Here is a 13,678-nt window from a genome sequence, read left to right on the forward strand (position 1 = left end):
CCCGAGGGCCAAGTCATGGAGAAGAGACCACAGAAAGACCAGAGCAACAGAGGGGAAAGAGCTGCTACACTCTGCCCAATCACAAGAGGGTGCTGCAGCAAGAAGGTGACTTTTCCACACCAAGGTTCAAAGTCTTGCAATGGGATTTGAAAAGACTGTCCATAAATTGATCACAAGGTGGGATTTGATCTGGAACAAGCTCACTCACCCACAATTTAAAATGGACTAAATATATCAGTTTGCAGATAAACCACCTTACTAGAGCACAGATGCCAGATTAACATTGGCTGGTTAATAGGGCGGGGTCTGGAAGCAGGGTGGGAAAGTTAAGATTTTGTGTGTGTATATCTAGACTCTGACAGTGCCCTTCACTGTTGCGTCCTAAACCAGCCAGCAGGGAAAGGATTAACCACGGACTCAGTACAGCGGGGTTATGAAATGGTGACGGGGAAGAAGATGCTCTCCCCAGGGAAGAGGAGAGGTAACAAGGTGCCCAGAGGCACAGGCGACACAGTAAATGGGAAGCTGTTTTGCTTATCCACAATCATTACTCTGTAATTACTCTGGTGACCCAAACGTAGAGCCCCCAGGGATGCCAAAGTGTGTTCAAAAAGTTAACACACTAAATTTACTAGCACATTATCAAATCCCTTTTTCCATACAGACTCAGTTTTAACATACTATCCCAGCACCCCAGAACAATGGGCACCTGCCCCACAGCAGCTCCAATGCAAACACACACGTACACTGCGTTGTTACTCATTCCGAAACGTTAGCTACTACACAATACAAAGGACAAATACTTTCACATGCCAGGGGCATTGTAATTTGCACAAACCTTTCCACCACATAAACAACACATTCCAGAACATCGAACTAATCACTCAGGCTGTGTCTATATTGGCGCCATCTTGTGCCAAAGCGGCTGCTTCTGCACAAAAACATGCTGCCTGTCTACACTGGCGGGGAGTTCTTGTGCAAGAACACTGACGTTCTAATGTGTGAAATCAGGGCTTCTTGCGCAAGAACTATGATGCTCCCGCTCAAGAATAAGCCCTCTTTGCGCAACTGTTCTTGCGCAAGAGGCCAGTGTAGACAGGTAACATGAATTTCTTGCGCAAGAAAGCCCGATGGTTAAAATGGCCATCAGAGCTTTCTTGCGCAAGAGAGCATCCACACTGGCACGGATGCTCTTGCGCAAAAGCATATGCCAGCGTAGACGCTCTCTTGTGCAAATACTTTAACGCAAGAACTCTTGCGTTAAAGAGTATTTGCGCAAGATCATGCCAATGTAGACATAGCCCCAGTCTCATTCCATTCATAAAAAACATAGTTCGACTCCAACACCCAGACATCACACAGGAAAAAGCTACAGAACTCTGGCCTAACTGAACGCTCCCTGGGACTTCGCCTCTCAAAAGGCTGTACTCCAAGCTTAACGAGAAGTATGTGTGTGTGAAAACAGCATTTTCCCAGAATAAAATAAGGGGCCAAAGTTAAGTTTGGGTGACAGTGCAAGTCCAGTGGGATAAAAGCAACTGGTGAAAGATTATAATGCAGTGGAAAAGTGTCTGGATCTTTTAATTGTTCAGTCTCAAACCTGAAAAAAATGGTTGGTTTTTTTTGCGGAGGGTGGAAATATTAACGGGATTCCATTGTGACACTCTTCCAACCTTAATTTTAGCTAAGAATTTGTTTCTGGATAAAGCTCTCTTCAGGGTGTAGATTATCCCAACATAGAGAGGATATGAATGCAGACCTTCCAGTTGCACCTGGTGTGTTAAGTCTGATAAACTCTGGGACAGAGAACTCACTAAAATCCTGCCCTTGTCCTTCTTGTCAGATCGGTATTTTCAATATTTACTAAGGACCTTACTTAGCCACTGCTGGTTGGCTGCCAAAAGCATCTTGGCTATATTTTCCAAGAGTAATTACATCATTTCTATGAATGGACAGTGATAGAATGTGAATGAAGTTTTGGCCAAAGACAAACTATAAACATTTAACAAAGAAATATGTAAAGTACCAAGCTGTTAAATCACTTTCCTAAGAATTTGGCCAGAAGATCTTTCTAAATACACCCACAAAACTTTAAATAACATACTGATGTGAGATTTCTAAGCTATCAGTACAAGAGCTCCTCTTGAGTCTTAGAGAGAATGAATTGATATATACTTATGTGCCTATGCTTTGATCTATTTCAGATGCCCGCATTTTGAAATCTTTAATAATTTGGGGGGATTTTAGAAGAAAAAAAATCTGTAATGAATATGCCCCCCCCCCCCCCAGTGTTCCAAACTCTTAATATGATACAGAGCCCCAAATGATCAATGATATTATAGTGCTAATTGCATACAGCATTATTTGCTATTACTTACTGCAAGATAATTCCCCACGGGGTACAGATGAAATTTTATCCAATAACTTCATCCCAACCAATGTATGATCCTGGCACAATTTAGCCAACTCTAGGAATGCTTGAGTCTCATCTGCTGGGTTCACAATCTGCTTTTGCCCTGTGGATACGCGAGAGACAGACAGACTTACGGTAATGTCATAAACACTAATTGTTCTTGGAGGAAAGGTTAGCTATGTTTATAGAGAACATGGTGTACCCTCATCCTGCATGATGCAAGGACTGGAACTAGATATTACAAGAGGGTCCTTTTAATCCAAACGTATATGGCTAAAAGTCACATCTTTTCTTTGCCAGATCAATCCAATGCAAACCAACTGTATTGCCATATTGTTTCTTATAAAAAACACTGACTTTGTTACTGCAGAAAAAAGCCTACCCATGTACAGAAAACAATTCAAACCGATTCACATTATTTTGAGCAAAATAGCTTTTATTTTGCTATAAAAAGCATATTTAAAATATGAGGCCACTCTCCAATTCTTGCCTTTGTAAGAAATTAAAGGAATCTCGCTCACAAGTTAGATGGCTGGTGTTACAAAGGTCATGACTTGTTATTTTAAAGAAACCCCAGTTAGCACATTTTTTGCTCTTAAAAGTCTTGTTTGTAAGAGCCTTAATTAAAACAACAAAGCACTGGATACAAGGTAACAGCTATGAACACTTCAATGAACAGAGCTTTAAAGTTTCAAAGTATTGCATGAACACTGAATACCACAGTTACCACATATACACAATCAGCAAAGTGTTTTTCAGACTGACACACAATTTAGAAGCGACAAGTTTTAAAAAAAGGACTTCAGATGCATGCAGAAGTAAAACAACAGATCATCATCACCTTTTCTTGCAGATGACACCAGTAACTCCTTCATAATTTCTTCAGCCACAAGTTCGGCCACAGTTTCAGACTGGAGACCCTGAGTCATGATGAACGCCTGTGCTTTCTTGCATCTGTCAGGTTGCTGGGATGAAAGGATCGCCTGAAGCACCTTTTCAGGATCCCGGGCTGATATTTCACTGTAGGAGCAATTCAATTCCTAAGATACATACAAAATACTTAGAGAAAAATGCAGTTGGCAGAGCAGGTATTCACCAACAAAGCTCTATTAGATTGAAAACTCAAGGCAAAATTATTCAAAATTGTGTGTGAAAAAGCAGACCTAGGTCTGACCCATCTTTGTACCAATCAATACCGCATTAATTTGTATGTTGCTATGGGTTTTAGAAAGCATGTTAGTGCATGGCTACTGTTTTATTCAAGTTAAATGTGTGCTGAACAGCTGTCCTGTATCTTAACTGGGGACTGTATCAAAACAGATCATGAAAAGTTAGAATCTCCTTGTTTCATTATAGATCGTTCCACAGAATTTGCTGATCAGATTTACCTTCCCCACTTCCAAATAATCCCAAAGCCTCTATACAAACTCTAGCTTTAAAAGAATACTACATGCAGAAGTCGAAAGCTCCTTAGAAACAAGGAGACACTGATGTGTTCAGGATACTAGATGAGATACATGGCTGGTTTGATCCAGCAGAGCAAGTGCTATGTTCCAAAACTACAGGCCAAATCCTGGGGAAGGGACAAAGAACATGTTTAGTGTTTTTGCTCTGTGAGAAAAGTGTCTGGAACAGAACCCCTTACCCGTGCAGCTGGGCTACAGCCACACAAGGAGATCACAGAAGAGGAGCAGCAGCAGATGTAGTTCACTACTTCTGCCAGACATGGTGTTAGCCCAGTAGCTCCGCAGTCTTTATGGCCCCATTAGCAAACATCCCAGGTGTAAAGCTACCACAGAACAGAGTGTTTGCAGACTCTCTCTGCTGCTGCTGCCATCCACTCAGGTTTTAAAGTGACATGCAGCCTTCTGAAGGCAACACATAATTTAGACCTAAGTTACCCAAATGACGAACAATTTATTTCTAGCACATTATAAAACAGGCCAAATAAAAACAGGTAGGAATTCGGCATAATGAAGTCAGATGACAGATCGGAAGGGTTTTGTCCATTTTGATACCTGATCACATCTAGGCCTTGACTGACTAGTGGACCATGTTACTATTTAATAATATCCCCCTTAGGTTTTGTTTCAGCTCTCACGAGTGTTTAGGAATGAGAACCTAGTAAATTACGGTGTGGCCTCACAATAGCTCCACAACTGTAGGTTGGCGTGAGGCAAATAACGCTATAGTTCTGTAAACTTTGCCAGATACACACCTTAGAAAGCTCATACAAACAGAGCACTTGTCTGCAGTAGTTTCTCCCATGAACACACTCATCTATCAGTGTCCTCAGACTGGTAATAATCAGATCATCTGGAGATGGAGCCAGGACAAGTGACCAATTTTCTAAGCTTGAGGCTGAAAGCAAAGTAAATACTGAAAAGGTACATCTCAAAGGAAAAACACGCTGGGAGGGCTTGAAAAAACAAAGGCTCACGCCTAGAAAAGAATAAAACTCCAGGCATGAATGAAAATATTATGTGTTATAGTTTTTCAATCTTTAAAAAACTGAACTCATGGTATCTGTGAAGAAAGGGGGAGGTACCCTAACGAGGTTTTAGGAGATGAGCATCATTAAAATAAAAAATCACAATACAAAACAGTATTATCAAATACAATATCAACTGCAAAATTTTTAAAACCATCTGACTATACAAGTGCATAAAGCAACCCAGACAACATCCAGATATTTTTCTGCAGCCTCAAAATAGATTAGTCCATTGAATTTAACTAATGAGGAGAGATTAAAAAGACTGGGACTTTTCATTTTAGAAAAGAGGAGACTAAGGGGGGGATATGATAGAGGTCTATAAAATCGTAACTCGCGTGGAGAAAGTGAATAATGAAAAGTTATTTACTTGTTCCCATAACACAAGAATTGGGAGTCACCAAATGAAATTAATAGGTAGCAGGTTTAAAAAAAAAAAAAAAAAGGGAAGTTTTTCCTTCACACAGCACACAGCCAATCTGTGGAACTCCTTGCCAGAGGATGCTGTGAGGGCCAGGACTTTAACAGGGTTCAAAAACGAACTAGATAGTTTCATGGAGGTTAGGTCCATCAATGGCTATTAGCCAGGATGGGTAGGAATGATGTCCCTTGCCTCTGTTTGTCAGAGGCTGGAAATGGGTGACAGGGGAGGGATCACTTGATGATTCCTTGTTCTGTTCACTCCCTCTGGGGCATCTGGCATTGGCCACTAATAGCAAACAGGATACTGGGCTAGAAGGGCCTTTGGTCTGACCTAGTCTGGCTGCTCTTATGTTCTTAAGAAACGTTCTAGTTCTACCTGACAATTATATATTTTACTAAATTTGTACACACCCACCCATATACAGATAATATGTCTATGTATAACATATTATCCATTTTCACACTATTAATAGAAAGCAATCTCTTCTTACAATATGCAAATATTGTACACAGAAATTTACTAATAAAATAATAATCCCTACAGTCAAGAAACTACATTCAAGCTAATCTAAAATTTGTATTTTAAAAGCTGGAATATAGATGACTACAGGACAGCAGAATGGTTTGGCTGAAGAGAACTGCAAATCTATTAAGAATGGGTATTTAAGGGATGACATGAGATTGTTTATAGAAGAATTTTGCCTGAAGTATGTCAGTTCAGAGTGGGATGTTGTTAGAAATTCTCCAGAGATTTCTGAGGAAATTAATTTTGTTACGCAAAGGAGGAATCTGTAGAAATTCCACAACAGCAATGCTTGTCACATGTCTGCAGCTGAGTGCTAGGATTACTTACTACTTTGTAATCTTCGGGGCTGAGGTGTGTCTCTCTCATCCGCTGTATCTCCCACTAGAAGAACAGCTTGAATGTCCGGGTGTAAGTTGTTTAGATCAGTTTCCCCAGAAGCCAGCGCTCTGCAGTGCAATACTAACGAAACATCTCTGCTATAGAAGTGAAAATACCGGCAAACACGGCTGGCTTCATGTATGCTTCCTTCATCCAGAAGACGTCCAATCAGAAAGCTAAGTGATTCTTCCTCAGCTTTATCCAGTGTGTTCTCAGACACATCTTGGACTGCCAGACCATCTAGCTGTAAGTATTTTGATGTATTCAGAGCAGTTAGCTTTGAAAAGGAAAACTCCTTTGCTAATTTATCAAAGGAAAGTTTACCACTCACTGAAACCTGCTGAGAAAATCCTGACTTGACCAAGCCACCCTCCCTATTTAAGGTCTGTTGTGCTATGCAACAACGCCAGATCCTTTTCTCTATTTCTTCTAATTTGTCCATTGTTGCAGGGTCACTCTGCTCTAGCCAATGGCCAGCCAAGGACAGCAGCAGGTGTTTCTCCATAATGTTATCTGCCTTCTCATCAGCTGAAGATTCAGACAGGATGTTTGCCTGAGCTAAGAAAAAGTCAGATGCTGCTTTGTTGGAGATGCAATTTCTCATGAAACTATCATGACATTTTTTCCAGAAGTCAATTCTAGTTTGTTCTTGATGCCACTGTCCAATGTGCTTTAAAAGATGCAAATCTTGAAGTACCTGCAAAATTCATAAAAGTCTTACCAGCAAGTAACAAAACATCAACATTGTCTTCAGCACCATATTCTGAAAGGTCAGATGACTAGCAGATAAACTGAATAATATTTCAATGTAAGACAATTTGCATGTGCCAGTTCTAGGTCCTTCTGGAAGGCATCCACATGTTGGTGAAAAGGAACACTTTCGACGTCATCAGAGGTATGGGAGTTTAACAACCACAAAAGAAACCTGACTGTGTCAATATTATACTTAGAAGAAAACAACATTAAGTAACTATACTATGTACTGTACCTCTTGGATAACAACACCGGCCACAGGCAGCTCAGCTAATTCTGCAACTTTCCTCGCCAGTGAAAATAATCCTCGCTCTTGCAGCTGCTCTAGAATTGATCTGCATTCATTCTGAAAATTTTCTGAGTCACTACTGGTCAGGATGGAGCGATTAATTGATATAGATGAATCCTTCAAAATCTGACTGAGGGCACACAGTTTCTTCACATCTGGGCCTGTTTCAAGAGAGACAGTACAAATATAAAGGCAACTATTCTGTAACTTAAGAAGTCACTGATATATATGTTCAAGAACGTGCAAACTTGTGAGAAATAAAGTGTATGTATTATATATTTAACATACTAAAGTTTTCATATGATCACAAGGTATTTTCAGTTTTCTTTTCATTTCCCATACATTTCTCTCTAGTTATACACTGGTCCCAAAAACAGGTTATATTGTCTCCCAAAGTTATCTATAAAAAAACAATTTTGGTTTCAGAAATTCCTTCACATTATAGTACAATGCTACCTGCAGATTTACAATAAAGAGTTTACCACATTCTCCTCTTTCCATAAAAATAAATAGTAACATAATCCAAGCTATAAATATTGTAGTGCAATCTCTTTATCCTGGAATTGCAACTTAAAAATATAGATTTTTTTTTTACATAACTACATTAAAAAACAACACAATATAAAACTTTAGGGCCTACAAGTCCACTCAGTCCTACTTCTTGCTCAGCCACGTTTTGATTACACTTACAAGAAATAATGCTGCCTGCTTCTCATTTACATCATGTGAAAGTGAGAACAGATATTCAAATGGCACTTCTGTAGTTGACATTGCAAGATATCTACATGCTAGAGATGCTAAACATGCATATGCCTTTTTATGCTTCAGCCTCCATTTCAGAAGACATGCTTCTGTGCTGACAGTGCTTATTAAAAAAACCAATGCATTAATTACATTTATGACTGAGCTCCTTTGGAAAGGAGTGCATCTTTCCTGATGCTTTACCCACATTCTACCACATATTTCATATTATAGCAGTCTCAGATAATGACCCAGCGCATAGGGTTAACAGGTAGACCCCGCCAAAAAAACAAATACACTTGATCATGGGCAGGGGGGAAGGGACCGGCCAGGAGGGAGGCAGGGCAGGAAGCAGAGCTGGCCGGGGGGGGGGGGGGGGGGAAGCAGAGCTAGCCAGGAGGAACCGGGGGGGGGGGGGGGAGGCTGGGAGGAAGGTGGGGGGCCAGGAAGCAGAGCTGGGGGGGGGTTGGGGGCCGCGGGGGTGCAGCCACTGACCGCAGCCAGAGTCCAAGGGGCCCATGCCCCCAGCAGGCACTCCCTCGAGTTGCTAGTACAAGCTGGGCGGCTCCCAGCCACTCCCCCCCGCTCGGCTTGTGCACGCAGCCAGAGGCTCCTAGCTGAGAGGCGGGCCGTGATTGGCACTGGGAGCCTCTAGTCGTGTGCAGAAGCTGGGCGGGGGGAGTGGCTGGGAGTCCCAGCCCCCGGCTTTTGCACACGACCACAGGGCTCCCAGCGCCAATCGCGGCCTTGCCTCCCAGTCACTCCCCCGCCAGACTTCCGTCCAGCGCCCAGACGGAAATTCAGAAAATACCGGACATTACACATGTCCGGTATTTTCTGAATTTTTCGACCGGACAGACAGTGCAAATACCAGACTGTCCGGTAGAAAACCAGACACCTGGCAACCCTACCAGCGCATGACGTTCATTTTAAGAACACTTTCACACTGCAGATTTGACAAAATGTAAAGAAGGCACCAAGCTGACATTTCTATAGTTAACTTCTACAGAATCTGATGTGCCTCCCAAAATCTGAGAGGGACAAAGAATGTATCATGCTTTCAGAAGTCTTAAAAGTACAACACTATGATGCCGAAACTAGAGAACCCAAACCACTAAAAAAAAATTAACCTTCTGCTAGTGGCATCTGACTGAGGTGATGAAAATGAACATGTGTCAGTCTGCACTGCTTTGGATAGTTACCCAGCAGAATTTGTCTTCTGCAGGACGCACATCCTCTGGAATGGTGATTGAAGCATGAAGGGACATAAGACTCTTTACCACATCTGGCACACAAAATATCTTGTGATGAGAGCTAAAATGGTTCCATATGAATGCCTGTTCTCACTTTCAAATGACATTGTAAACAACAAGCAAACAGTGTTATTTCCTGCAAATATAAACAAACTTGTTTGTCTGAATTATTGGCTGTACGAGAAGACCAAGTGGACTTTCTAGATCCTAAAGTTTTATATTGATTCACTTTTATTGCAGTTGTTTTTAATACATATTTCTACATTTGTAAGTTCAACTTTCATGATAAAGAGATTGCACTACAGTACTTGTATTAGGTGAACTGAAAAATATTTATTTTATAATGCAAATATTTGTAATAAAAATAAATATAAAGTGAGCACTGCACACTTTGTATTCATGTTATAATTGAAATAAAAATTTATGAAAATGTAGAAAAGACCCAAAAATCTCAAATAAATGGTTTTCTATTATTAACAGCATGATTGTGATTAATTTTTTAAAGTTGCTTGACAGCCCTAGTAATTTTTAAAGTACACATCTCACAGGGTTAGTTTTTTTAATCATTGTAATACATTTAAAGAAGTTAAAGCATTAAGACCATCTAATAGAAAAAACTGTCCTTACCATTTGGTAAAAGTTTATCTATATCTGCAAAGAGCTCTAAGAGTTTTCCTAATTCATGCTGTGTTCTACACTGCTGCATCATCAGTTCAAGAAGAAACAATGCCTGCGACTCCAGCCATGGTACTGATATTACTGAAGATGTTTGTTTATCTGCAGTTTTAAGCTGTGAGAACAAAAAGGATGTGTAAGTTTCTTACAAGCATATTCTGTTGTGAATATAAATACAAGTTTGTTTGTAGTTAATTGAGGTCACACTGAAAACCAGATAATACCAAATCTAAAATACAATATACGGCTCCTAAAAGATGGGTTGCTCCATCATCAATATCTTGATTTTAATCAGGAAGCAGTTCACTTTCTTGGCTTATAGACAAGATTTCTGGTAATTTCCCTTGAAAATCTGTATGTATAGTTAAAACTTTGAAAAGATCATGGATAGGTAGGGGGAAAAAACGTAATTAAAAACTTAATTTACAGAGGAGCCCTTATGCATTCCATCTGCTTTACAGACACACCCATGCAACATGTTACAGCATGATGCTCTGAGGAGGAAAAGGAAACGGATCTAGTCTTGACTCAAGTCACAAGAAGGAAAACAACCAACAACAAGGACATGAAATGCTAGTTGCCAGGAAACCAAGGAAACTGGAAGAACAAAGATATAGAGGGGAGAGCAGGAGCAACTGTTTGTATGTCTAGCTCTGAAAATGTAAAGAAAACAAGTAGAGAGATGACTCCAAATATTCAATCTATGAATTTGAGTCTCAGCAATTTTGGGGCAAAATTCTGTCTCCAGTTATTTGTTGATCTAGCAAAGCACATGAGCATAGGTTCAACATTACAGATGTGCTTCAGTCCCATGGACACCAATTACCAAGTCAGGCCTTAATGGGGTTGTTTAGGTGTCTTGGCCTAATTGTTTTCAAAGAATAAGTCAACATGGTCTTTGCAAGATCACCTTGGTGTCAGCTGTCTCAGCCGCTTCTGAAAAAATTCCCTTGTTTGCAGAAAGCCATCAGTATATTCAAGAGTAACTGTTTAGCCCAAGACGATTTTCTCTGAAAGTCACCATCTATCGGCACCATCACTTTATTTTTTCACTTTACTATCAGAATTAATATTATTGACTATGGCCCAGAGACTTAGGTACCACCGAATAGGGCCTTACACCATAAGGAATCTGAGAGTCTAGGAAACCTTTGATGACCACTGGCATGAGGGTGAGGGGGGTTTACAAGAACAGTCCAATGTGTACATTCTAGTTCAAAGAGTTTCAAGTGAGGGTCTTCAATAAAAGCCACAGTCAAGTTGGTCTTTAATATCACTGTGAAAAGAAATACTATGTAAAGAGTCACATATGCATGTAAAAAAAGCATGTTCCTAAATTCTATATGCAGTAGGGATGTTAGCGTATAGTGGGTTACACGATTAAGCAATAAGCCTGGGCTACATAACTACATGAAAACCCTTCCTCTCCCCCCACCCCCCGCCTCTGAATCAGAGGCAGCAAGGTGCGGGGTGGTGGGAGCCGGTCTCTGTGGGGAGCTGACTTTTAAGCTGGCTCCCTGCGTGTGCTGGCTCCCACAGAGCTACCTGGCCCCCCTTGCTGCCTCCCACAGAGGCAGCAGTGCCGGAGGGTGAGGAGGTGAGTGGCTCCACAGGGGCCGGCACACATTAAAAGCCATCTTAAAAGCTGGCTCCCCATGCACCTTAGCTCCCCCATCTTCTCCACCACCATGCTGCTGCCTCTGTGGCAGGTGGCTCCCCTGAAATCAAGAAAATGTTGATTGAGATAAAACGTATTGAAGATTAAAGGTCAGCCTTTTCTGTTACGCTTCCAGAAATTATGTTCTGATTTTGTTTTATATGAAGCCCTTCTGTTTCCATTATCTTAACTCATTATCTCCAAAACCTTGATCTTTGATAATAAACTTAATGATTATTTTCACTAAAAATCTCTCTCAGTGCTGTGGTATTGTACAAGGAACCGATCCTGAACCAAATCAAGCAGGCGTGTGCACTGTTCTCTTGGGGACAGCAGACCTGATGTTACTATGAGCACACTTAGTACCAACTTGCAAGGCAAAATAAGGCCTGGCATAACTCAGACCAGGCTGCGTGGGTGATTAACAGGCCTGAGGTATCAGGGAGACAACACCCAAATGGGAAACAAAGTGAGACTCAGTCCAGAGCACCCTACGAACCATTGTATAATCCAATGGAAGTCAATGGGATAGCTCCAGGAGTAAGATAGTGCTTCTTGTAAATTAGGGTATCATAAATAACTAAAATGTACTGACTTAAAAGTGCATGCGGCTTAGTCAAGCAACGGGTTACTTTTTAGACCAAATTTTAGGCTGTTCACAAAATGGAAATGATGGAGGAGTTGCCTGACACTGATTACTCCAAACTCATCTCCTGAACTGTGTGAAGCAGACTCCTTTTCTTTGTTTTAACCTATGGCATCAATAAACATCAAGCTGTAATATGACGGCATCAAGGCAAAGACATTTACAAAACATCTGCTTACATTTGCAAGACTTGTCTGGAAGTTGTAGAGTTTTGTTTTGGCTTCACTGTATTTTTTGTCATTCATGCACAGTTCATACATCTCCAGCATATGTAATAAAGGGGAATCCTTTAAAATAAACAAAATGTTTTCAAAACTTCACTAAAGATACATTTGTCTAATAAATGGAAAGTTTGTATCAATTAATGCAAGAATAGTAATAGTTTTGGTTTGTTATTTACAAATTTGTGACAAAGTATTTGCAAGTTTGTTTATCTTCCAAGACTAGTATTTTCTCAGAGGGCTAAATTGCACATTGGGCTAAACAACATTTATCTTGTGATAACTTGAAAGACACCTCCTCTGTGCAAATAAGAAAATCTCTCATACAGGAGATCTAAATACAACCAAAAAAATGGGCTAAAAATACCAAGGTAAGTCATTAATTACCTTGAGAAAAAGTTGGAAACCATTCATGAGAGTTTTACTTTTCTGCCTTCTTAAAAACATCTTCCAGATGGTGGAAAGGTCATGAAGATCCCATTCATGATTTTCTACTGAGCCTTCAATATGGCTTGTTGCTTCTGCAGCAGTACCATTATCCACAGAGGTAATTATCCAAACACAGAGACAGTGAATAATGTCAGCATCCTGTCAAATGAACAAAAATTGCACACACAAACAAAAGTAAAAAATCAGACACTCTCTTATTACTTAGTAATCTAGTTAGAGAGCTATCAAATACCACGTGATATGTGCCATGTGTCAGACTAATCAAATTATATATATTTGCACTCTGACATAAAGATGTTAAATAACCGTCTGTACTGTCTCCAGATGGGTAGATGTTTCCTTGTATTGCATCATACCTCTAAAAGAGAAACACTGTTGAACAACTCTTACCTGAAAACACGCTGCTAACACACTCAAGAAGGGAGCATGGTGCCTCACTCCTTCAGCTAAAAGGTAGCTTCCAGGGTTAGGACTTTCTTGACAACACAACAGAATTTGAAAGAGGTCACTTGTATGTTTGCTCTGCCTGTGCCCAGTCTTGAAAGGCCTGGTATTGTTGTGATAACTCTCTGCACCTGGACAAGAACGCTGTGAATTCTCAAAGGCCAGCATCAAATGATCTTGCAAAATGGGAGTGAAATCTTGAACAATGGAAACAACCTAGAAAAGATAATAAAGGCATCTCTATATAGAAAACTTTCAGATAGCTGGTGTGGGTGTGGGGAGCAGAACTACTGCGTACATGAAGAAACAGTAAACACA

At 40.5% G+C, this 13,678-nt stretch overlaps 2 protein-coding genes across 3 annotated transcripts in view; one reads left to right on the top strand and one right to left on the bottom strand.

The window, feature by feature from the left end:
- Positions 1–13,057, top strand: part of EIF3J (eukaryotic translation initiation factor 3 subunit J) — a 45,447-nt gene extending 32,390 nt beyond the window's left edge. Inside the window, exon 8 of the mRNA XM_075896799.1 lies at positions 10,404–13,057. Coding sequence (XP_075752914.1) covers positions 10,404–10,463 — 60 coding nt within the window. The 3' untranslated portion in view covers positions 10,464–13,057. The remainder of the gene's footprint in view (positions 1–10,403) is intronic.
- SPG11 (SPG11 vesicle trafficking associated, spatacsin) overlaps positions 1–13,678 on the bottom strand; it is a 68,965-nt gene that overhangs the window by 10,053 nt on the left and 45,234 nt on the right. For both annotated transcript variants that reach the window (XM_075896796.1, XM_075896795.1), the window contains exons 25-33: positions 13,307–13,576; positions 12,854–13,054; positions 12,425–12,532; positions 9,895–10,057; positions 7,220–7,434; positions 6,181–6,928; positions 4,632–4,774; positions 3,255–3,453; positions 2,379–2,516 (exon numbers count right to left, since the gene is read on the bottom strand). In XM_075896796.1, the coding sequence (XP_075752911.1) occupies positions 2,379–2,516; positions 3,255–3,453; positions 4,632–4,774; positions 6,181–6,928; positions 7,220–7,434; positions 9,895–10,057; positions 12,425–12,532; positions 12,854–13,054; positions 13,307–13,576 (2,185 nt within the window). The remainder of the gene's footprint in view (positions 1–2,378; positions 2,517–3,254; positions 3,454–4,631; positions 4,775–6,180; positions 6,929–7,219; positions 7,435–9,894; positions 10,058–12,424; positions 12,533–12,853; positions 13,055–13,306; positions 13,577–13,678) is intronic.

This window comes from Pelodiscus sinensis, chromosome 14 (assembly GCF_049634645.1).
Source record: "Pelodiscus sinensis isolate JC-2024 chromosome 14, ASM4963464v1, whole genome shotgun sequence".
NCBI lineage: Eukaryota > Metazoa > Chordata > Testudines > Trionychidae > Pelodiscus > Pelodiscus sinensis.